This window comes from Leopardus geoffroyi, chromosome B4 (genome assembly GCF_018350155.1).
Source record: "Leopardus geoffroyi isolate Oge1 chromosome B4, O.geoffroyi_Oge1_pat1.0, whole genome shotgun sequence".
Taxonomy (NCBI): Eukaryota; Metazoa; Chordata; class Mammalia; order Carnivora; family Felidae; genus Leopardus; species Leopardus geoffroyi.
This window is the reverse complement of record NC_059341.1, coordinates 93,855,648-93,881,965: the sequence shown is the minus strand read 5'-3', so window position 1 is coordinate 93,881,965 and position 26,318 is coordinate 93,855,648. Positions and strand designations below refer to the sequence as shown.

The 26,318-nt window shown below is 38.5% G+C and overlaps 1 protein-coding gene across 2 annotated transcripts in view; it reads left to right on the top strand.

Moving 5' to 3' along the window:
* The window catches only part of MDM1 (Mdm1 nuclear protein), a 33,705-nt gene extending 30,288 nt beyond the window's left edge, over nt 1-3,417 (top strand). For both annotated transcript variants that reach the window (XM_045463611.1, XM_045463612.1), the window contains 2 exons: nt 1,252-1,311; nt 2,585-3,417. In XM_045463611.1, the coding sequence (XP_045319567.1) occupies nt 1,252-1,311; nt 2,585-2,697 (173 nt within the window). In that variant the 3' untranslated portion in view covers nt 2,698-3,417. The remainder of the gene's footprint in view (nt 1-1,251; nt 1,312-2,584) is intronic.
* Nucleotides 3,418-26,318: the final 22,901 nt, after the last annotated feature.

Genomic DNA, 26,318 nt, shown 5'->3' with positions numbered 1-26,318 from the left:
CTTTCTTGAATTATTTCATCAGTAATTTCTTCCCCTCTGTGTTCTGATTCCTGTTTTTCTGATACTCCTCTTATTCCAATGTTGGCCATGTTGAACATGATCTTATTTTTTTTATCTTACCTTTCCTATTTTCCATCTCTGTCTTTTTATTTTAATTTGAGAGGGTTACTATTTATTTTTCACCCCTTCTGCGTTTTAAGAAATTTTTGCTATATTTTTTAATTTCTAAGAATTTTTTAACTGTATATTCCTTTTATGTAGCATTCTGTTCTTATTTTATCGATGTCATGTTTTATCTTTTTGAAAAGATAAATGATATATATAATTGCCCTGTTTTGAATATGGTACCCCCGCCCTCAGTTGAACCTGGTGTTCTTCAGTCAGAGCAGCTCTGATAAACCTTTAGAGAGGAAACCTCCATTCCTCTCTTGTGAGAAAGGTCAGTTACCCAGCTGTGGAAATATAAAGAAGGATTTGGCAGACTAATTGTTTTGTAAAAGACTTCAACCAGTTTCCCGGGTTCAGGCTTATCTTCACTCCAACTTTCAGGGGTACTTAGTACTCCTAAACTTGAGCTAGGTTAGGAGAACAAATTGGTTGCTTCTTGGATTCTTTCTTCTGCTGACTTAAGATTCAGCTTAGGTATGATGGTAACAAACACACTGCTTTTCTAAGCTCTTTTTTTTTTTTTTTTTAAGAGGGGGAGAGAGCATGGAAGCAGGGGAGAGAGGGAGAGAGAGAATCTTAAACAGGCTTCACACAGCCTGAGAGCCCTGACTCAGGGCTCAGTCTCACGATTGTAAGACCATGACCTGAGCCCAAATCAAGAGTCATACACTTAACCAACTGAGCCCTGCCGGTGTCTCATATACTCACTGCTTTTCTGTTTGCTTTCCCGTTTCCAAAATTTTGTTGTTTTCTTATCTTCATTTTTCTTGTCCTGTGGGTTTAATGTCATTCTTGTAAATGTGTGTTGTCCCATCTCCCATCTTTAAACAGAAGCCTACTGCATTTCTTTAAAGTTAGAATAGATCAATATTATTATTGAAAAGAATTCTAGAAGTTTTCCCATTGCTTGTTTACATATTTGCTAAGCACGTTATAAATTAGTGAATGGCCCATTAATAATAATTTCTATCAAAGATATAAAATTAATAAAAGTTTTGACCATCTTTCACTAAGGTTTTCCTATAAACAAAATATACTGTTACATGGCTCTGAAGGATGATTTTTCTGCCTTTTTTTTTTAAGTGGGAAAAGCAAGGATGAACAATGTCCAGCTGCCTCAGCATGAAGTCTTTAATGATGAAGGTATTTCAATAGTGAAATAACATCAGATCCAAGTATGAGGTTTTATTATATGGTAGTTTATAGTAGTATCATGATTTTAACATTGGGTTAGCACTTTATAGTTTACAAAGTACTTCTGCAGATAATTATATCATTAGATCCATGAAACCCTGTGAGGGGGAGATAAAGTTATCCCCATTTACAAATGAGTAAACTGGGACTTAAGTCTTGAAAAAAATTTTTAGGGCAAACAGATGATAAGAGAGTGTACCTTGCATCACACCTGAGGTCAATACTCTTTCTTTTTTTCCATCCTGGCTGGCTGTGGGCTCAGGAATCCAGTCTAGCATTATATGTATCATTTTTTCCAAATGCTCAATTTTCAATTATCAGTTATCAAAAAAAAATATGATTAGGGCAAATGGACTTTTTTCTTGTGTTGTATTCATTCTGAAAAATTCATTTGCTTCTAATAGCGGCAGCAGGAATTTTGAATTCCTGATGTGAGCAATCAAAGTTACTATTTTAACTCATTCTAGGATGTATGAAATTATTGAATTTATAAATTTTGGATTTGAAAATAAATTTGAATGAATACTCTATATAAGTTCACATAGGAACTGACTGAAGATTTTCACATTGAAGATTTTCTCTCCTCTTAACAAACTTGGGACTTTTTTCAGAATTCAGTGAGCCAGAAATCAAGTTATTATGTTTTGAAATATAAATATCCGGACACTTCGAATCCAGTTCTGTTTCTTCTTAGTGGAAGAATAGCGTTTACAAATAATCTTGTAACATATTTGCTTACTCAGAATGAGGAATTTCTGTCCTAATGAAGGGTAGCATATTAAAGTCAAACATTAAGTGAGATTATTTAGGAAATGTGAACATTAAGTACCGTATTAAGGTATGGCATTTTGTTTTTAAAAAGCTTAAAAAAGCTTTTTGCTCAGAAGAGCTGTGCTTTTTAAAGTAGGGCAAGACAGTATGATGATGAATTGTTTCCAAGTAATACTGAAATCACAGGCCATGTGTTTAGATAATGTCATTGTGGGATTTCAGGAAGGAAACAATGCTCATTTGACACGAAAGTGTTTGATTTCTCAATATGGTAAACTTGGGAAATTGTGGTGAACTCTCTTGAAAATGTTAATATCTTTTATTTTAATGATTTTTTCTGACAGAGTCAATATTGACATCACAAAGCTTAATGCTTTTAATTTTCTGTTCACGTTATAAAACATTGTGTTTATATTAGAGATACTTTCTGATTATGCTTTTTTCATTGCAGATGAAGACAGATTATCTGAGATTTCTGCTCGCTCCGCAGCTTCTAGTCTCCAGGCTTTTCAAACTCTGGCACGAGCTCAGAAAAGGAAGGAGAATTTCTGGGGCAAAACATAATTACCATATATCTAGTTGAGTTGCCTAACAATCTAGGAAACCATTAGCATAATTTTTCCTTATTGCTTTACTATGTTAAGACTTTTAAAGTATTTGGATTTTTTCCCCACATTTCCTACTTAAAAAGAATTGTTTGAGTTTTCAATAGCCAATTCAGTTTCCTTGGAAAATGTTAACACTCGTTCATACAAATTCAACCTAAAGAATTCTTTTGACACCTATCCCAAAGTACAAAGACATAGGTTTCTTCACATGTTCTAACTTTTGTATTAAGGGTAGCTGGTAAAATTGTGAATTTTACCTATCCAGAGGATATTCTAAAAAATAAAGTGAAGTAAAAATTAAGATCTAAATGTGAAGTGTATGTTCCTTGATTATTGGCTCTGTGTATCTTTATAATCTGTAGATGTCATAAGATGAATTTGTTCTTCCCGTAACTTTTGCTGTAGTATTTCTTTTTATTTTAGTACCTTCTGTATGTGGTTGCAGTGTTAAGGCAATTGTACTTTAAATTGAAAATATGAGCTGTATATATTTTTCTTATTTATGTAACAAAGTTTGATGAGAGAATATGTATATTTTTGATCTTTGTGTGTATTCTTTTTGTATAAGGACTTTGGCTTACATTTGAATAATGTCTCAATTTTGAAAAATTATTTGTATAATGGAGAGTTAAAACTTTGTAGACATTTTGAAATAAAAATTGATCAAGTATTTTAATTCTTTTTGTTTGAAGTGTTTCAAGTGTTTGGCTTCTCCAGAAAGTTATTACACGTAATAAACAATTAGTAATAAACAATTACCTTTTAGAAACATTTTACTTATAACAAGTTAACTGAATGTTTTACTTCTTTTCCAGCTGTCAGAATGCAACAAAACTGTTCATAATAATTTTGAATGAATATAGGAAAAATACAAGATTTCCAAGGCAGACTCATTTTCAAAAATTTAACACATACTTTTTGACTATTCCTTCATTCATAGGACATGTTCTGTTTTCCTAGTCTTTACTTAATCTTGCAAATCATAATATATCTAACTTCCTAAAAAATATGAATTTCATAAATATGACATGTGATGTGTACAAGACTACATACATACAAGGTACCGAAGGTAAAATATATGAAATACTCATGCCTGTTGGTTAGAAAACAAATGAGCAGTTTGTTTTAAAGTACTTAATTTGGTCAAAAGTGCTTTTGCAAATCCTTGATTCACAATAAGTTTATTAAAGATCTTACATTATCAGGTTATAAATAATTGGGCATACACATGTTTGCCTACATCTCACTGACGTTTGTTGATAAGAAAAGTTTTTAAGGCACTGAAGATGGAAATAAAAGTTAGAAATTAATGTGTAATTGGATTTTAGAACACTATCATTTGGATTCTACACACATGTACTGAGGCATATTAGCTGTAAAATAAAGTTGGAACATACTGTGTCTCTAGAAGCTTAGGGGTATCACCATCCTCTTCCTCTAAAGTTGGTTAGTTTGGTTGGTTAGGATAGAATTTTCAATGACTGATCACTGATCTACGGTAAAGAAAGGAATGACAGCTAGCTTGCAGGGAATGTGTATCTAACACAGTGCATCTTACCCAAGGTACACATTGTAAAATATGGGTACATCTGTTGGAATGAGTCACACCACATGAACTTGCTGTCAGATGTTAGATGGATTAAGGTATGGTTCTGATGAGGCTGAGTTCATTACCCCACTCTGGGTGACAATTTAGCATTGTAGTATACTGCTGATTGCCTCTTAAAAGCCCTACACAGTGGCCCTGGGGAGAGAATAGTGTTGAGAGATTAGTCCTGTTTCATCACTTGTACTGAAGACAGCTTAAAGGATAGGCATTTGAGTTGGTGGGTAAGTAGTTTTAGTTACGTGAGAAATATTCCATGAGATGTGCTGACATTTAGGAGTTGGCATTGTTCATTCAATTTTTAAATCAATTTTATTTTGGCCTACTTTTATGTACAATAAACAGCGATCATTAAGAATTTACAGCTCAATGAGTTTGGAAAGAACACATACCTCTGTGAAACCACCCTACAACCAAGATACGTTATTACAGTTCCATCGTCCTAAAAATTTCATTTCCCTCTGCAGTTCAATCCTTCCTTCCACCTCTGATCCCAAGGTGATTGCTAATCTGCTGTGTCAGCATGGTTTGCAAGAACTGTGTATACATGGAGCCATCTTTTATATTGCTTTCACTCAGAGTGTTTTTAGAAGTCTTCTATGTTTTGATGTTTATGTTCCCTTTTAATCCCTTCACCCCTGGTGGACTTTTGGATTTTTTGCAGTTTGGGACCATAATGAATAAAGTTGCTATTAATAGTTACAAGTCTTTGTGTGGATATATGCTTTCATTTCTCTGGAAAATAGGTAATTCGGTTTTTGTTCATCCTTCATATAACTTCTACTTTGAGTATACATGCAAATCAATATGTTAAACTGGTGGTTTGGCCTTTTTGTCAAAACTGGTACAAGCTAGACTGGGGAGCAAACATCAGAATCGCAATGGAAGGTTTTTCCAAAATGCACACACCTATGCCTCTGTTCCTTCTCCCAGCTTCACCCCAGATGCTGAGATTCTCATGCGTCCCTGGTTGAGAACCCAGATAAAAATGCACAAATATGCATATATGGTAGGATTTGGATGTTCATTTCTGGTATCACTTCTGGATCTCTTTGAAAAGAGTCTGAACTCCATATTAAGAACTTTTGAAAGCTGATTTTGAGGGTTAAGGATAAAGAACATGAGAAATATGCTTAGTACATGGTAGGAAATGTTACCATGATATTTAAGCACAAATATCTTCATTTTTCAGATGGGAAAATGCTATTAGGTAAAATGACTGGGCCAAGACCTCATATCTGGTTAATTAAATCTAGGCATTCTTACTTGAAATCTACCCATACTGCCTACTTTAGAGAGTTTATGTTAAAATTTTGAGTCCTACTGTGATCACTTCTCTCTCTGATTGATTCATTTAGGAGTTACCTTTTCCATCTTAGAAGATCAATGAAGTGTCTACCTTTCTGGTCAGGAAAAAGGTATGAGAGCATTGAATTATTGTACAAATGGATTCAACCAGAATGAAAGTGAGTCAATATGCAAAGCAAATTTGCCCTTTTATAGAGCAGGGGTGTGGTTGGCTACCCAGGATGCTCAAGGATGGAGTATCTACCTTTAGTTGTAGACACCCCAAAAATATTTATCCTGACTTCTGGAAGCTTATAAAAGGGACAAATCATCTAAAATGGAAAGTGATCCTAGAATCATTTACATTTGTTCTTGGAATATGTTTTTGCTACTTTTACATGGATTGGTGATAGTCATGTTGGTGTGCTCAGAGCTCAGTCTTTGTCCAACTGACACCATTACTCACTTTCCCAAGATGAGTCAGTTGTGCAAAGGCTGCTCCAGGCAAAAGCAACAGTCTCTATCATTGGACTAGAGTTGTGCTCCGCCAGGCCTGGTCATGTGAGAAGCCAGCCTGCTCCTCTAGCTTACCTCATGGATGAAAAGCAGGCTGGGGTTATCTTCAGCTCTGTTCCAGTAGACTTCATGCTAATGGTGATCCTGCACTCTGATTTGACTGTACGGGTCTTTCTCCTAGGGTAAGTAGACGCATAGAAAGACCCAGCCATTTTTCTTCCTCTCAGGTTGAGAGCCAAGCTTCCTATAACCCTATTTCATGTTTCATTTCCTGCTTGGCCCTGCAAAGCTCACTAAGGATGGCAGCCTCCCTCAAGCAGAGGGCAGCTCCCCCATAGTATTACCCTTGCTTAATAAGGCAGGTAGGAGGGAAAGAGTAGTCATCCTAAAGGTGGTCTCACCTCTCTTTCACTAAATGCTCCATCCACTAGTCCCATCCATGGTTTCATTATGCTCCAAACCCATATCAGAGTGTGTCCTTGGAAACTGAGTGAGAGATGAGAACTGAGGTGCCTTTGGAAGTCAGAGCATGAGGCCAACAGGTAGAGTGATGTTCAGGGAGATTACACCAATTTGAATCGCATAATGGACAATCTAGGTAATATCGGAAAATTGTTCAGTTTTCCCCCCATTATTATACACCCACTAGTACGTTGGAGCTGGCTTTGGGGCCAATTGTTAAATATTCAGAAATATTGTGAGCAGGTTGTTCATTTGAATTGGCTCTGGGGGGAGTATTTATACCATGGAAATTAGCAAATGCTATAAATTAGGGCTTCCTCCCCACTTACCCACTAGAGGCAGTTTCAAGCCCACCACTGCAACCACTACACCAGTCTCTGATTTTCTTTCCATATCATTTGCCTGATAGAAAGCAGTCTACTTCAGAAAGGAGAAGAGGCAGCCCAAGAGAAGTGACCACATGATTTCACTTATATGTAGAATTCAAGAAACAAAACAAATAGAAAAAGAGATAAACAAGAAAACAGTCTTAAATACAAAGAACAAACCGGTGGTTGCTAGAGGGAAGGTAGTGGGGGGCGGGGGGAGGGCAGGGCGAAAGAGATAAAGCAGATTAAGAATACACTTATCTTGGGGCACCTGGGTGGCTCAGTTAAGCGTCCGACTTTGGCTCAGGTCATGATCTCACGGGTTCGTGAGTTTAAGCCCCGCATCGGGCTCTGTGCTGACATCTCAGAGTCTGGATGGAGCTTGCTTTGGATTCTGTGTCTCCCTCTCTCTCTGCTCCTCCCCCGCTCATGCTCTGTCTCTCAAAAATAAATAAACATTAAAAAAATTAAAAAAAAGAATACACTTATCATGATGAGGACTGAGAAGTGTGTCATTATACAGCTGAAACTAATATAACACTATGTTAATTATACTCGAATAAAAAATAAAAATACTTTACTTTGGTTTGTTTCCTTTCTTGGCTGAAGTCCACGTAGAAAATAAAAATAAACAACAAATAGCAGACTATAGATTGTAGAGGCAGACTATCCATGTCCCGTCCATGGAACTACCCAGAGAAAGGGCCTGAGAGAATATATAATCTTCCAAATGATTCTGAGAGTCGGGTAGTTTAGGAGCCACTGGCTATGGCGTTATGGCAACCTATGGTTAAATTCCAACTCTAGCTTGAGCAAGCAAGCCAGTTAAACTTCTTTGACCCTGTGTTCCTCATCTGCAAGATTTAAGATTCCATGGCTTAAGGTCTCTAAAGATGTTTCATATCCCCTATTAAGATGTTCAAAACGTTCTGTTGTGTTGAAGGCAAATTTTCCTTAAAGTAATGGGGGTGGGGGGTGGACAGGCATGTTTCAGAGAGGTTAAGTTTAAATCTAGAAAGGAGGGGGCAGTGTATCCTGAAATTGTGGCATCTGGCATCAAAGCCCTATCTGTGATGACCTACATTCAGTTCACACAGAGGCAGTTTAGCGCAGAGATGCTGGAATGATTTGTCTATTTCCGTTATGTGGTAAAGCAAGAAAGACTGACTACAGTCTTGTGACTCAGCAATTCTGGAAGGTGGAATCAATTACCTGAGCTATGCAAACTGTATTAGTGTAACCATGAATTGGAGATGTTATCAGGTATGAGTCAAACAATGCAGAGACAAAGGACCCACGATAATTACTGATGAAAGGAAAGATAGGCAAGGTTGGTCCGTAAATGAATACACCAGGCCAATATCAAAGATTTCCTATGTTTGCTACGAGTTATTTTTTTTTTATTTAGAGATTGATGATATAAAACTCAGAGTTTTGTAATTTCAAGAAGAAAATATAAACTAACCTAAATGCCACACATTATGGGAAAACGTAGGAGCTTTACACTCATAAATTCAATTACAGTCAGAGCTTGGGCATGTTACTCAGGAAGATTTTGCCCACAATGAGTACCTTAGCATTTGATGTTCTTGTTAAAAAAATTATTCAGGTCAAAACAGTGAAATTTCTGGACAAAGAGAAAAAAGTGGAAAATAGGTTTGTATGACAACACACACTTTTTGGTTCCATAAAGAACAAACAACATCATAAGGTATGACTTGTAATTTTGTGAAGATGAAATATCCAGAGTGCTTTGCAAATTAGCATACTCTGGCATTACAAACACCCTACCCTGATCATTTAAAATTAATTACTATGAAGGATAGCTGCTAAGACTTTAAAACATCATGGATCAATGACCTAAGAAGTTGTCACTTTCTTTCCTCATTCAGAATCAAAATGTGGGGGCCAGAAAAAGATATTTTATTCAGATTTATTTTTACAATTGAAAGAAATATAAAAATACAGGGTACCAGAGACTAATATTCAACATGTACAGTTCTTTAGTCATTACTTAAATAATAATATAATAAAAATAAAATGTAGAAGCTGAATACGTGTGATTGGAGAAGCTTCTAGGAAAATATCTGATAACTCTTCCTCTTTTACAAATACAAGTGAATATGTTCATTCATTCATTCATTAAAATGCATGCAAAAGCTACACAGATTAAATCACACACATTAATCTTAGTGTCTTTTTAGGTAATAATCCATTTAAACATGTCATGGTTTACAATTACAAAATAATCTACTAGACATTTAGCTATTTGTTTTTTGTTAATTCCATATAAGGAGAAAGATAATTTTCCACGTACGCTTTATGGATTTTCAAATTTTCAAATTTATTGGGCAACTAATTTCCACTTGCTTTTCTCTTAAGGGCAGCATAGCCATCCAGCGAGTCTTCCCTTTTCCTGTGCCAGATGCCCTTTGTTAAACTCTCGTTCCTAGTTGCTAACAGCAAAAAAGTCCATCTCAGTTACTGGAAAATATGGTATGTGTGGTCTGTGTGTGTACACAAGTGTGTGTTTGCATGTGTGTTAATGATAACACCAGCACACTGCCGTGTTATTTATTGCCATTCATTTTTGTTCATGAAGAGTGAAATAAAAATATAACAAATCTTGTATGGTTTTCTCTCTGCTGAACGAATCTGCTTTAAAGAACATTGGCTCTGGGACGCCTAGGTGGCTCAGTTGGTTGAACGTCTGTCTCTTGATTTTGGCTCAGGTGGTGATCTCACAGTTATGGGATCAAGCCCTGCGTCAAGCTCTGTGCTGAGTGTAGAGCCTGCCTGAGATTCTCTCCATCTCTCTCTCTCTCTCTCTCTCCCTCTGCCCCTCCCCGTGCACTCTCTCTCTCTCTCTCTCTCTCAAAAAAAAAAAGAACATTTGTCCTATCTTTGTCTTCTGGTTTTCCCTGGGTCCAGGGCACTGATTCTAGAGAATGCATCTTTTCCTTTGCTTCTGCAAGGCATCTCATCCAGAAATGGCAATGACATATGGTCAAATGTGGTAGAGTATGTTACCACATTTTTCTCTGGCCAAAGGAATCAGTCTCCCCAAGCCTTTCTACAATAGATTTTATTTAGCAAGCTGAAGACCAGAGAAGCTGGAAAAAAGAAACACCCATCAATGTTCATCGTAAACAGAGCTTTCACTCTGGGGTCAGATAATAGGATGGCTGAATCTTGGTTCTACCTCTTGTTAGCCGTGTTATCCTGGGATGGTTACCTAATTTCTCTGAGTTCTAGTTGATAGTATGTTAAATAGGGATCATAAACAGGGGTAGTGAGGGATATTATCCTTAATAATAGGGATAATAATAAGTTGTCTTAAATGTTTTTTGTGCAAATGAAATAATTTCATGCATGTGAAGCAACTTAATGCTGGCACAGAGTTAGAGTTCAATAATTGCAACCATCACTTATTTTCTATCTCATTTTCCAAAACTGCTCTATTTTAAGGCAGATGAAGGACATGGAGAGGAATAAAAATACTTTTAATTTAGCATTTTCAGAAATTTTAACTAGCTAGTGAGACAGGAAGTTGGGCAGTGACCTGAGGCTGGGAGAGCCAACCCTAATAGATGTACCACGGTGCGTTGATAACTTTGGACCTCAAGCATGCTCTCTGCAGACAGCATTTTACCACCCACCTGAAGGGGACTTGAAAGAGAAGTTCGAAAAAAGAGAAAAGAGAGAGGATGCTTTTCATATTGAAAGCTGCAACTACAGCAATGCGTCTACCCTGGAGATTAATCACAGAAGCATCCAGTAAAGGGCTGTATAATTAAACCAGCTACCATGCTGAGTAACTTGAGCTTAACACAGCTGGGAAAACTCTGGGAGCTTGTATCTCAGCACTGAGGCTTGAGGGAACTCCCATCAGTCACTGGGTGAAGGATGCTGGGATGAGGAGGGAAGTGAACAAACGTCAATGGCCTCAGTGCCCTGGCAACACATGTCGTGGAAGTGACAGGCAAGCCGAGGAGAGCAGGTGCTGCCGTTGGAAATCAGCAGAGGTGCGCTAAAGGCTTGGGTGGTGGGTAGAGGATGCTCACTCATAGTGTCTGTTGCAGCACTGTGTTCTCCTGTCCTCTGTCACTCGGAATCCTTGCAGGCAAGTCCTAAAGGTCTGAGTACTGCTCCACAAATACCTGCCTTGTGAAAATGTGCAAGTATTTTTCTAGGGTATCATATTAACTCGCTAGGGCTGCCATAACACAGCACCAGCGACCGGGCAGCTTAAAGAACAGAAATTTATCTTCTCCCAGACTGAGACTAGAAGTCTGAGATTAAGACACTGGCAGGATTGGTTTCTTCCGAGGCCTCTCTCCTTGGCTTGTAGATGGCTTTCTTCTCCGTGTCTTCACAGGATCTTCCCTATGCGTCCTAATCTCTTCTTATAAGCACACAGTAATATTGGATTAGGGCCCACCCAGATGATCTCATATTACCTTAATTACTTCTTTAAAGACCCTGTATCCAGGGGTGCCTGGTTGGTTCAGTCAGTTGAGCATCCAACTCTTGATTTCAGCTCAGGTCATGATACCAAGGTCGGAGCATGGAGCCTCCCTCCTTAAGATTTTTGCTCTCTCTTCCTTTGCCCCTCTCCCCCACTCATGATCTCTCTCCCTCTAGAAAGAAAGGAAGAAAGAAAGAAAGATACAAAGAAAGAAAGAAAGAAAGAAGATCCTGTCTCCAAACACAGTCACATTTTGAGGTACTGGAGGGTAAGAACTTCAACATATGAATTTGGGGTGGGAGGCAGACACAATTCAGCCTATAATAGGTATACGTCAAAAATATACAATTGTGGGATTACAGAGTATATATATCTTAAATTTTAATAAATTGGCCAAAGTGTCATCCTAAAAATATTAATTTTCATTATAGGGAAAAATAAATAAAATTGTGTTTCATGCTCTGAAATATATGCCATGCCTTTGCCACCCAGAAAATAATCCTTGGCAGCCAGTGCTGGTAGGGGTTTGGGAGGTGAGAGAGGGAGTGAATTCTTTATAATGTAGTAAGCTATTATGTCTATACAGTCATTATATATCTTTCTTATCCCCGTTCCCCAGTCTGGCATTTTCTTTTAAACGGTTTCTCTCTTCCAGTTCAGCACTGGAACACAAGTTGGTATTACCTATAAAAAGGTTGTCACTGAGTAAGTAGTGAAATAGAAAGTCAAGCTTTAGGATTTTGTTTTTGAAAGGTAAAAGTTGGATGACTTGGGAGTCAGGCATTGCCAGTGTTTCTAGCCTGCAGGAGACTCAAAGTGGTCAGACTAGGGGTGGAAATGAGAGGGAGACAGGACTGATGTTGGTGGGCTGCTGACAAAAGATCCTTCCTTGAGACTCTTCTGGATGGAGACATGGGCTGATTGAATGAGTGAGGATTACAGGCCTTTCAGTTCAGGTGAGGCAATGGTGTACTGAACCACAGTACCTGCTTGTGGAAGTCACTAGTGGCATCTCTTTCCAACTCCCCCTTCAGTGTTCTTTCACTAGGAGCTTGAAATTGGCCATGGTGGGAATCTCTACAGCACAGAAATTGGCAAACAGAGACAAATCAAGACTTCCCCCCCTTAGAGAACTGATTGGTAAACATTTACCAGCGCATCACTGGTTTGGGAACTATTGAGGATAAAGGTGAGCTCTGCTTCACTTCCCAGGTTGAGTCTAGAGAGGTGGCAAGGCTTTGGAAATCTATCACATGCCTACCCTACATCTGGAAAAAGGTACAAATGGCTTTTGCTGCATGACTTGTGGCTTATCTTAGCAGAAAGGATGTAAGACAGTATCCCAGAATTTTCCATTGCCACAGATGGGCATGGAAGACCACTCAAATTTGACCCGTAATTTTGCGAGTGGCTCAGAAGTAATTGAAATGGAGTCATACCTGTGGGTTTGATGATCAACAATCAGGCAGGAAGATGTACATCTCAGCATGGAAGAGGTAGACAGGTGACAGCAGAGGACAATTTTCTCCTTGCTCCCATTGGTGGGCAAGAATGTGGAGATGCCTCCAGATATGATAGAGAAATGAGAGGGATTTTTTTTTTTTTTATTCTCAGGTTAGCATACAGTATAGTCTTGACCTTAGGAGTAGAACCCAGTGATTCATCATTTACATATAACATTCAGTGCTCATCCCAACAAGTGCTCTCCTTAATGCCCATCACCCATTTAGCCCACCCCCACCAACCCTCAGTTTTTTCTCTGTATTTAAGAGTCTCTTGTGGTTTTCCTCCCTCTCTGTTTTTATCTTATTTTTCCTTCCCTTCCCTTATGATCATCTGTTAAGTTTCTCAAATTCCACATATGAGTGAAATCATATGATACCTGTCTTTCTCTTACTGATTTATTTCACTTAGCATAATACCATCTAGTTCCATCCATGTTGTTGCAAATGGCAAGATTTCATTCTTTTTCATTACAGAGTAGTATTACATTATATATATATATATATATATATATATATATATATATATATATAAATATACCACATCTTCTTAATTCATTCATCAGTTGATGTATATTTGGGCTCTTACCATAATTTGGCTATTGTTGATAGTGCTGCTATAAACACTGGGGTGCATGTGCCCCTTTGAATCAGCATTTTTGTATCCTTTGGATAAATTCCTAGTAGCACAATTCCTGGCTCATAGGGTAGTTCTATTTTTAATTTTTTGAGGAACCTCCACACTGTTTTCCAGAGTGGCCGCACCAGTTTGAATTCCTACCAACAGTACAATAGGGTTCCCCTTTCTCTACATTCTCGTCAACATCTGTTGTTTCCTGAGTTGTTAATTTTAGCATTCTGATAGGTGTGAGGTGATAGATAGCTCATTGTGGTTTTGATTTATATTTCCCTGATGATGAGCAATGTTGAGCATCTTTTCATGTGTCTGTTAGCCATCTGGATAGCTTTCTTGGAAAAGTGTCTATTCATGTCTTTTGCCCATTTCTTCACTGGATTACTTTTTTTGAGTGAGGGGTTGAGTTTTGTAAGTTCTTTATAGATTTTGATATTAACCCTTTATCTGATGTGTCATTTGTAAATATCTTCTCCCATTCCATCAGTTGCCTTTTAGTTTTGCCGATTGTTTCCTTTGCTGTGCAGATTTTGTCTTGATGAGGTCCCAGTAGTTCAGTATTCTATTCCATTGATCTATGTGTCTGTTTTTGTGCCAAACCATACTGTCTTAATGATTACAGCTTTGTAATACAGGTTAAAGTCTGGGATTGTGTTGTCTTCAGCTTTGGTTTTCTTTTTCAACACTACTTTGGCTATTCAGGGTCTTTATGGTTCCATACGAATTTTAGGATTGTTTGTACTAGCTCTATGAAGAATACTGGTGCTATTTTGATAAGGATTGCATTGAATGTGTAGATTGCTTTGGGTAGTATTGACGTTTTAACAATATTTGTTCTTCCGATCCATGAGCATGGAATGTTTTTCCATTTTTGTGTGTCTTCTTCAATTTCTTTCATATGTTTTCTATAGTTTTCAGCGTACAGATCTTTTACCTCTTTGGTTAGGTGTATTCCTAGGTATTTTATGGTTTTTGATGCAATTGTAAATGGGATTAATTCTCTGATATCTCTTTCTGGTGCTTAATTATTGGTGCATAGAAATGCAACTGATTTCTGTACATTGATTTTGTGTCCTGCGACTTTGCTGAATGTATCATCTCTAGCAGCTTTTTGGTGGAGTCTTTCAGGTTTTCCATGTAGAGTATCATGTCATCTGTGAAGAGTGAAAGTTTGACTTCTTTGCCAATTTGGTTATCTTTTATTTCAATTTTTTGTCTTATTGCTGAGCCTAGAACTTCCCACACTATGTTAGATAGCAGTGGTGAGAGTGGACATCCCTGTCATATTCCTGATCTCAGGAGGAAAGCTCTCAGTTTTTCCCCATTGAGGATAATATTGACTGTGGACTTTTCATATTGGGCTTTTATGATGTTATGTTCCTTCTATCCTGACTTTCTTGAGGGTGTTTATTGAGAAAGACTGCTGTATTTTGTCAAATGCCTTTTCTGCATCTTTTGACAGGATCATATGGTTCTTATCCTTTCTTCTAATGTGATATATCATGTTGGTTGATTTGCAAATATTGAACCAGTCCTGCAGCCCAGTAATGAATCCCACTTGATCATGGTGAATAGTCCTTTTAATGTACTGTTGAATTTGATTTGCTAGTATCTTGTTGAGAATTTTTGCATCTAGGTTCATCAGGCATAGTGAGAGGGATTCTTGGTTATAGTTACCTGGACTCCATTCTACCACCCACCCACTTGATAGAAAGTTAAGTCCCATTATAGACAAAAAATAAATGAAACTATGTTTTTTTGCACACCTGATCTTGTAGTCTGAACTGTATACTTACCACTTGAACTCTTAAGAAAGTTGTAGTACCATCTGGGGTATGTTTGCATGAACCAGTTGAGAACCCCTTTTCCAAGCTGTTTCAATGTAAAAGTTGTAAACTTTTGATAAGTAAAAACAAATGGTATTCACCAACTTGTGATATATTTTGGAAAAAGCATCTCTTTGAGTGGTGCAGTGGTTAGGCATATAAGCTGTGTAGTTAGACCTTCTGGATTCAGATCTTTGCTTTGGCATGTTGATGCCATCTTTTGGAAAAGTGGCTGAATTTCTCCAAGCCTGTGTTTAGCTCCTCCTACAAGGATAAAATGAGTAGGTCCATTAAGGATTCTTAACTAGTGCCCTGCACACAGCAAACGTTCAGTTAACTCTAGCTATTATTAGAAGGGAAGTAACAGTGATCGATGCATTTTATGTGACTTGTCCTTTGACTACATGATTTAATTCATGTTCCTGAACCATCTTATGAGTGTTGTCTCCCTTCTCTCAGTAAGAAAATTGAGGCTAAGATAAGTTGAAATCCAAATACTAATTTTCTAACAATCCTTTTCACTGCCATGGAAAAATGGACAAAGGGCACTTACAGACTTCTTTCAACTCAGTTTGATAGCCAAATGGCAGAGTTAAATGGCCTGTGGGAGATTCTGACTCTAAAATCATGAGAAGCTACATAAATCCTTTTGACTTTTGAAATATAAGTCAAAACTAAGAGGTTTTCATTAGAGAAGAAAAACAGTTTATTCTAAATAGGCAAAGATACCAGTTCAACCACTTTTGTCAAGAAAGGTGTTACAGTTAAAAGTCAACCACTTTTAACAAGAAAGGTGTTACAGTGAACCCACGTATTTATTTTTTAACAAATACCTTAATATCTTACTCTAAATTGCATACCACTTTGTTTTGCTAAGTAGTTAGAGCTTGATAATTATACTGGGTATTTAATATAGTTATCTTTTATCCGTGCCCAAGGAAAGCCCAACTGGTTGAGGCTAATTATCACTGTTCATCTGGTGGTGGCTACATAAACGCCAAAATGTTGACCTAAATGGAAACACTGAGTCTAAGGAGGTTGTCTTTAAAAGTACAATCCTCAGAGAAAGACAGATACCATATGTTTTCACTCTTATGTGGATCCTGAGAAACTTGACAGAAGACCATGGAGGAGGGGAAGGGGGAAAAAAAAAGTTAGAGAGGGAGGGAGGGAAGCAAACCATAAGAGACTCTTAATTAAAGACTGAGAATAAACTGAGGGTTGAAGGGGGGTGGGAGGGAGGGGAAAGTGGGTGATGGGCATTGAGGAGGGCACCTGTTGGGATGAGCACTGGGTGTTGTATGGAAATGAATTTGACAATAAATTTCATATTAAAAAAAAAGTACAATCCATAACATCACAGGGGAGATTGAGTTGCAATGGGGAAAGTTCCACTTGCTTCTTTTTTTTTTAAATTTTTTTTTTTTTTCAACGTTTATTTATTTTGGGGACAGAGAGAGACAGAGCATGAACGGGGGAGGGGCAGAGAGAGAGGGAGACACAGAATCAGAAACAGGCTCCAGGCTCTGAGCCATCAGCCCAGAGCCTGACGCGGGGCTCGAACTCACGGACCGCGAGATCGTGACCTGGCTGAAGTCGGACGCTTAACCGACTGCGCCACCCAGGCGCCCCTCCACTTGCTTCTTTGAGTTAGCAAGGTTTAAATTTAAAAAGGCTTTAAATTATTAGGTTGAACCTTAGAAATCACCATATCTGCAGGTCCCAAATCATCAAATATTAACAGTTCACATGGTTCAAACTATTGATTAAATTAAATCTTGATTCCTGATGAACATCTCTTCTTTCCCAAAATAGGACTGGACAATAATCATAGCAATAGGAGGAGGCTTTGTTGTCTCAAGCACTTATACTTGTTGAACTCTTACAATGCCCCTAGTTCTAGTCTAAGTGTTTTGTGTATATATGTATATATTCAAAGAAGCTTTTCATCTTGATAAGGTCCCAATGGTTCCATTTTTGCTTTTGTTTCCCTTGCCTTCGGTGACACGTCAAGTAAGAAATTGCTGCGTCCGAGGTACTATGTTAATTCATTTAATACAACAATAACCGTGTGGAATAAGAATTATTATTACTTCCATTTGAAAACTTATCAAGTTGTATACAGCAGCTTTAAGCATTGTATTAAATGTTCTACATGAATGATCTCATTACCTATAAGTTAAATGCTACTTATTACCTATAAGATAATTCCTCAGAGGAATTCCTCAGAGGAGGACCCCCAAGGTGCAAGAGGTTCAAACATTTCCTGAGGTTCTCAAAATTAGTAGAGGCAGAGGAGCAGATTGAAATGAGACTGACCCAGTTGGGGGCCTCAGTGCCTAAGTAGGAAGCTAGCTCTCTATTTCATTCTGTTGCCTTTTCTATCCTGCCTGTCCAGATCAAAGAGCATCCCCTCATCTTCTCTGATATTTCAGCCAGTCTCACTAAGGACTTGGTAAACATCTTTGCATGCACATTAATTGCAAATGCTGCTGATTTTTGAAAATGCAGAGTTGCCAAACTGCTTGTGAAACTAGGCATCAAGTGCATTGGTTCCAGCAAAGGTCTTACTAACTTTGATTCCTCTTTGTGATACTGCAAAATGCCTATAGAAATAGCACTGGACTTAAATAGGCTAGATTTCCCTAAATGAGATTCCCAGATAAGCACCAGCCTTTTAGAGTTCACAATGTCTCAGAAGATAACAGGTAAACGCCCCTGCACTGATGTGGCAGTGAAATGATTTCTCTGGGTAGTAGCTCAGTTCTTAGTCACCAAATACAGTATTTACTGAATCTTCTCATAGGGTATACATATTTCTGTTACCATGAAAATGGTGAACAAGAGCTGAACCCAAACTGCTCATATCTGCCAGAAAGTGATTAATAAAAGACAAGAGATGACAGGTGATGGGGAGGATGTGGAGAAAAGGCAAACTTTGTGCATTGTTTCTGGGAATGTAAATTGGTGTAGCCACTATGGAAAGCAGTATGGAGTTTCTTCAAAAACTTAAAATAGAACCACCATAAGACCCAGCTATTCCACTTCTGAGTAAATATTCCAAGATGAAAACACTATTTCAAAAAGATTTTTTAAATGTTTATTTCTTTATTCTGAGAGAGAGAGAGAGAGAGAGCAGGGAAAGGGCAGAGAGAGAGGGAGACAGAATCCCAAGCAGGCTCTGCACTAATGGCAGGCTCCAACCCATGAAACTTAAGATCATGACTTGAGCCGACATCAAGAGTTGGAAGCTTAACAGACTAAGCCACCCAGGTGCCCTGATGAAAACACTATTCAAAGAGGTACTGCAACTCCATGTTCATTGCAACGTTACTGACAAAAGCCAAGACATGGAAACAACCCAAGTGTCCATCAATAGATGAATGGATAAAGAAAATGTAGTGTGTGTGTGTGTGTGTGTGTGTATATATATATATATATATATATATATATATATATATATAGCATATATTATTATATATAGTAAATACTATTTAGCCATACAAAGAATGAAATCTGGGCATTTGCAACAACATGAATAGACCCTGAGGGCGTTATGCTAAGTGAAGTAAGTCAGTGGAGAAAGACAAATGTTGTGTAATCTCAGTTATGTATGGAATCTAAAAAGGCAGAACTCATGGAAAGTAGAATGGTGGCCAGGGGCCTGGTGGGGGCGGGGGGAAGCAGATGGGGAGATGTAAGGTCAAAGGGTACAAACTTCCAGCTGTAAGATGAATAAGTTCTGGGAATTTAATGTAAAGCATGATGACTATAGTTGTCAATGCCGTATTATATACCTGAAAGTTGTTAAGGCAGTAGATCTTAACTGATATCACCACACACACACACAATGGTAATCATGTGAGGGGATGAAGGTGTTGACTAACATTATCATGGTCATTATTTCACAATATATATGTATATTAAGTCATCACATTGTACGCCCTAAACTTACGTATGTTATATGTCAACAATATCACAATAAAGTAGGGGAAAAAAAGGCCAAACTGCTATTTGCACCTGTATTGAAAAGATTTTCTGAAGCCAAATGATTTAACTGCTTTTGAAAGATTTGCTGACTTCAATCAAAGACGTCCAAGTAGAGTTGAGATTTTCTCCCACACATGATTAAATCGCTAGAAGTGGCTTGTTTCCTGCTGTAAGGGGTGGCCCTCTACATCTGGAACATAGGATGGGTTCATTTGGAAGTCTTGCCACACTCACACTCATATCTTTACACACTTGTCTCCCATAAGAACTGTACAAATGAGGGCCTCTTAATTTAAATGAGCTGAACTGAAACATAAAAGGAGAGAGAGGTAGTGAAAATATTTGCTATCCCTCCTTCAAAGCTTTAATGACTCTGCATGACATTTTGCCTGATGAGATACGGAACAACAGGCCTCTTTTACACTGGCCAAATAATAATATTCATGGTAACCACTTACTAAGCCCTTACTATGTGCCAGGTATTGTGCTAAGTGCTCATATGTGGATAATCTTCCCTGTTATCACCTGCATTTTGCAGATGAGGAAATTGAGGTTTACAGAAATTAAGTAACTTGGCCAAGTTCACATCCAGTATAAATGGTATACTTGGGGCTCAATCCAAACCCAACTGATTTTGGACATCTCAGTCTTTACCACCATGACATACTGACTTTCAGAAAAAGTAACCAATAATGGACTGATTGATTCAGCTGGACTGAATCTACAAGCTGCATCCCTTGACTATAGAGAGTCCTGCTTTGTTCAGCTTTCGTGCACAAGATAGCCTAGATTCCCTCTTTTGGAGATATATAGTGGCTGTGTAGTCTTCCTCAGGTTCCATAATTTGCTATAATGGTTCACAGAACCCAAGGAAACGCTTTGCTTATTATTATGGTTTATTATAAAGAATATAAATGAACATCCAGATAAAGGGTTACATAAGGCACTATCTGGCAGATTGGGACAGAAGACAGAAGCTGTCCCCATGGAGTTTGGGATATGCCACTCCGCCCAGCACATGGACACATTCACTAACCTGGAAGTTATCCAAACCCCTTTGTTTAGAGTTTTTATGGAGGCTCTATTACATAGGCATGATTGATTAAGTCTTTGGCCATTGGTGAGTTTCACAATGTGTAGTCCCTCTCTCCTCCCTGAAGGTTTGGGAGATGGGGTTGAACATTTCAATCCTCTAATCATCCCTTGGTCTGGTTTCTGTGTCACCAGCATGCAATCCTGAAGCTACCAAGGGACCCACCGGGAGTCAACTCATTAGCATTCAAAAAAGGACTCATCACTGGAGATTCCAAGGGTCTTAGAAGGTCTTCTGTCAGGAATCAGGGACAAAAACCAAATGATATAAGAAGAGATGGTCCTACCACCCTTATCACTCAGGAAATTACAAGGGTGTTATGAGATCTGTGCCAGGGACCAAATATATATTTCTTATTATATTGCAATATTACACATGGTAATCTTTCTATATTAATATGTGGAAAACATTTACTTTCTACTCTTTTTTTTCATTGCATGTGTTTTTATTTTTCGCTGAAATATATTCGACATATGTCATTGTGTAAATGTAAGAGGTACCACATGTTGATTTGATTCATCTTGATATTATAATATGGTTGCCATTGTAGCGATAATTAGCATCTCTATCATGTCGCATAATCATCATTTCCTTTTAGTGGTTGAAATAGTTAAGATGTAGTCTCTTAGTAAGTTGATAATTCTAACACAGTATGTTGTCTATAGTCACTCTATTGTGCATTAGATCTCTAGGACTTATTGAGTACTCCGTGCAAATTTCACTTTTTACTCTTTACATTGTGTAGTATTCCATTGTGTGGCTGAGCTGTGATTTATCTAATTAGTCCCAATTAATGGGCCTTCAGAGCATTAAGATACTCTAAATGGATATTAAAATTTTTGAGATCTTGTAATTATAAACAACATGGCAGTGAATAGACCTGTAAAAATGGCATTTCTTTTCCATGCAGCTGTATCTGCAGGATAACTTCCCAGAAGTGGGATTGGTAGGTTGAAAGGCAAATGCATTTTTGATGGTTATTGTCAAATTGTCCCTTATAGGACTCTCCCACCAGCATTATATAATCACCTCTTTCTCCACTGCCCGGCCTATGGAGTATGTTATCACACTCTTGGATTTTTACCGATCTGATAGGCGAGAAATGGTTTTCTAATGTAGTTCTGATTTACAGTTGTTGTTTTTCTTTTTATGACCAAAGTTGATATCTTTTCATATGTCTAAGGGCACTGTATTTCCTTTCTGTGAAAAAAAAAATGTAGTGGGGAGATTATGTTGCCTATGAGTGACACATATCTAAATCTGTCACTTATCTTTTGATTTTGCCCTTGTCATTATTATTATTGCTATTCTTTTGCCATTCAGAGGGCTTTTGTTGGTTATAGAGTTGAATGCATCATTATTCTCTCTCATAACCTCTGGATTTTGAGTCACCGTTAGCAAGGCCTTTCTTACTCTGATGTTCCACCTGTGTTTTCTTGTCATATTTCTATAGTTTCTTCTGTTTTCCACCCATGTATAAATTTTTATTTGGTGATATTCTGATGAGTGTTATGTTAGTTATGGATCTAACCTTGTCTTTTTGAAGGTGAGTACCCGATTGCCCCAGCAATTTTATTAACCAGTCCATTTTAGAAGCCACCTTTGTCAAGCACCAAATCCTTGTAAGAATTTGGTTCTAATTCTGACTTTCCATTGTTTTCCATTGGTCCATTTGTTTACTCATACAGTATTGGGGCTAGGGCCGAGGGAGGTGTTGATCTCCTGCTCTGCTTGGATGTTTGAAATAGTTCCTGAAAAGGAGCCTCCCTGGAGGAGCGCTGAGAAGCCAACTCAGGGAATATTTAATCACTCCCAAGTGCTATCTAAGTTGAAAGTCTTACGCTTGATGCCTGTCTCTCAGAGCTTCAAATTTTTTGCTCACCGACTTTTAAAAAGATCCTCTCACTTCACAGCCTGGAAAAGAAAAGAGAGTGCTTCCCTGAACTTTGGCCAAAAAAGCCCCCTAAATCCTCTCTTGTCCACCAGGTCCTCAAAAAGTAGAATTGCCTTTTGGGAGACTTTCCAGCATCATCTTCAGTCAGGACACATCCAACATTTCCCACTTCCAGACAATGCTATACAACGGTGCTTAATTAAGAGAAAGCGTATGTGTCCAGAAAAGCAATCTGTGCGTTTCCCCAAGGTGTATGCATTCCGAGGATCGCCTTTTGATTCGGCCACCATGATAACAGCTGTGCTGATGAGTCTGCTGCTGTGCTTTACTCTTTGCATGCATCACTTCATTGGCTCCTCAAGCAGCCTTGATGATGAAGTTAGCTCTGCGGGTTTGGTAATTTATAAACGGTGCAGACAGCGGGAGCATGCCCGAGCTGTTTGTGCGTGCATGTGTGAATGTGAGCGGAGCAAGATGTGGGAGCGGGCAGGAAACCCTCTGTGCTTGATACTGCAAACCTCTGAGTCATTTTCTTTCTCAGTAGGTGCCCATGTTATTAATTCCTAGATTATCTGTGGTTTGTTTTTAGCATACCTCGGCCCCTTTGCCATAGTGGGAATGCCTCCCTATCTCTTTTCCCCCACCTCCTTTCTCCTCCTTTGCATAGAAATTCTATCTTCTCCCATTCTCCTTCTAGATCCCTCTGGTGTTTGAAGAAAACTCCAGCGGCGGTTCCAGGCAGGTGTCCTCACAAAACTTGTTCTCTTCATTGGCCAGAGATCCACTAATCTTCTACGTAGCCAACGTTGTACTGTTCTAACAGCAGCAGATTTTTCTCGTAGGCGTTAAAAGTATTTCTTTCATTTTTCTCTAACAAAGATAATGTATACCTTAGATAAAACCCAAACACTGCAGAAATACGTACTGTTAGAAGTGAAGGTCCCTTGTAATCCCACCCTGCAGACAAAACCATTTTAACAGTCTAGTACTCCCCATTTTGTCAAAAAGGGTATGCTGGCTAGATTGTTCATATTTTACAAAAGTGGAATCACGCTATACACATTGTTTTGCAGTTGGCTTTCTTCACTGAAGAAAACTTCCCAGCCTCTCCGTGTGCTGAAATCCCTGTTGTAATAATGAGGCCAAATACTTTTGCTCCCTCTCATTTCCATTCTCTTATTTTTGGCTCCATAGTATAGCCAAAAAAAAGTACACTGAAATAAGGCTAAAGAGTCTCGGATTTCTAGCTATAATTCTGTCACTGGCTAGCCATGGGACTGTAGGTAAATTGTTCAGTCTCTTTGGCCTCAGTTTTCTTCTTTGTATAGTCAGCAGGTGGGGCACATGATCTCAATGGTCCCTCCCAGCTCTATCGGACCAAGCCTATCGGGAACAGACCTATATGGAGCGCCAGTGTCTCAGGTGCTGTCCTAAATGCTGAGGAAGCAACAATGAACGGCAGAGAAGAAAACTCCGACCCTCACAGAACATACATTGCAATGGTGAATATTCTCCAGTCTGATGTGCACGACCAAGTTTCCTAAAACAGTTGCATCTTCCTTGTCTCCATTTCTCCACCCCCTAATTATTTCCCAAGTCATAGCAACCAAATCCTTGTGTCAACTACTCCAGTGAAAGTGCTCTAAGAAATACCAGCCACTTTGTATTCACAACATCCAGTGGACTCTTAAGACTTCAGTCTTCATTTTACTTGAATGCTATGTGGAATGTGCCACAATTATTTGCTTTCCCCTTTTACTGATAGTCTTCCACAGCACTGATTTCTTTTGAGAATGACTATTCCTTCTCCTGAATATACGTACAGCCCATCCTCATTATTTGCAGATTCTATATTTGTGAATTCTCCTACTCTAAAATTTTTTGTAATGTCGAACAATAACATGATTATATTGTAAAAGTCTTAGACTTTTAGAAGTCAGTCAATAATAATTTGCCAGAAATTATTTGTCAATTACTTATAACACGTAATTTCCATATCGTGAGACTAAAGTTTGTCAATTACTTATAACGCGCAATTTCCATATCGTGAGACTAAAGTTTGTCAATTACTTATAACACGTAATTTCCATGTCGTGAGACTAAAGTTTGTCTATTACTTATAACGCGCAATTTCCATATCATGAGACTAAAGTTTGTCAATTACTTATAACACGTAATTTCCATATCGTGAGACTACTTCAACAGTAGGTGGATCTCTGCGGGTGGGCCCATCTCCAGCAGTGAAGCTGAGGAGAGCTGTGTCATGGCAATTTGGGCCACACTCTGAGTCAGAAAGGACCTGAGAGGAATGGAGTTCAAACACCACAACCGATGCAAGAATCACTCTGTAACATCCAGGACATGACATGACCTGTTTAAAACTCTTTGATAGTTTCCCACGTTTCTAGGGCAAAGTCCAAACTCCTCGACATGGTCTAAGGGGTCTTCCACAGTCTAGCCTCTGCTGATGTCTTCAGTTTTGTTTCATTGATTTATTCCTTTATCAGCCTATTCATCAAATACTTATTGAGCACTTACTGTGTTCCAGGCACTGTTCTGAGAACTCAACAGTAAATAAAACAGAGAAAAGTCCCTTGGAGATTATATGCCAGTGCTATAAGGCAGACGATAAACAAATAAATAAAATGTGTTATGTCAGATGGTAATGAATGCCATGGAGGAAAATATATCATGGAAGATGTAATGATTTTAAATATGTCTACAAATCCTTTGATATTCCTCCCTCCAGGAGATTGAGCTTAATTTCCTTTTCCTCGTGTGTAGGCTGGACTTAGCAGCTCATTTCAAATGAATAGGGTAAGTCATAAGTGATGGTGTGTGACTTTGGAGACTAGGTCGTGAGAGGCACTGTGACTCCCCACCTCTCTGTCTTAGATCTCACATTCTGGGAGATGTTAGAGACCATATCACGAACAGCCTTCTGGAGAACCTCATATAGTGATGAGACAAGGCCTCCAACAGCAGCCACATGAACGAGCCTTCTTAGAAGTGGATCCTCTGGGCCCCGCCAACCTTTCCTATGACTGCAGCCCAGGCCATCTGGACTATAACATCACGAGTGACCCAGAGCCAGATGCCTAGAAATTATATTAGATAACAAATGTTTTTGTTTTAAGCTGCTACATTTTGAGGGCAATTTGTTATACGGCAATTGGTGACTAAGACAAAAAGAAAATAGTGAATATATGTATTAGGAAGTATTGGCAATTGCCATGGTGGCTGGTGGAGGCCTCACCAGGAGGGAGCCTTGTCACAGACACCTGAAGGACACAGCTGTAAGTGATAGGCACACACACCCTCTGAGGCTCATTTGTAACGTGCTCCCCCTTGGAGCATTATGGTAGGATCATAAATGGGCTATGTAAATCACCCAGCAGGGGAAGTTCTACATAAGCAATGCCAATTCTAGTGATAGATAGGAAGTTTGTTCTCTTATAAGACAGTCCATTCCATCCGTTATTGAACAGTTCTACTTAGGAGAAAACTCTTATTTTATTATTATTATTATTTTTTTTAATTATTTTTTTTCAACGCTTATTTATTTTTGGGACAGAAAGAGACAGAGCATGAACGGGGGAGGGGCAGAGAGAGAGGGAGACACAGAATCGGAAACAGGCTCCAGGCTCTGAGCCATCAGCCCAGAGCCCGATGCGGGGCTCGAACTCACAGACCGCGAGATCGTGACCTGGCTGAAGTCGGACGCTTAACCGACTGCGCCACCCAGGCGCCCCAAAAAACTCTTATTTTAAAACTGGCAAAATTGGGGATTAATACCTTCGCTGGGTAAGGCCCATTTTAATTTTTCAATCACAATTAGGTGGATATTTTAGGACACAAGAAACAAATACTAGCCAAACTCTTCACTTCTTTCTTTCTTTCTTTCTTTCTTTCTTTCTTTCTTTCTTTCTTT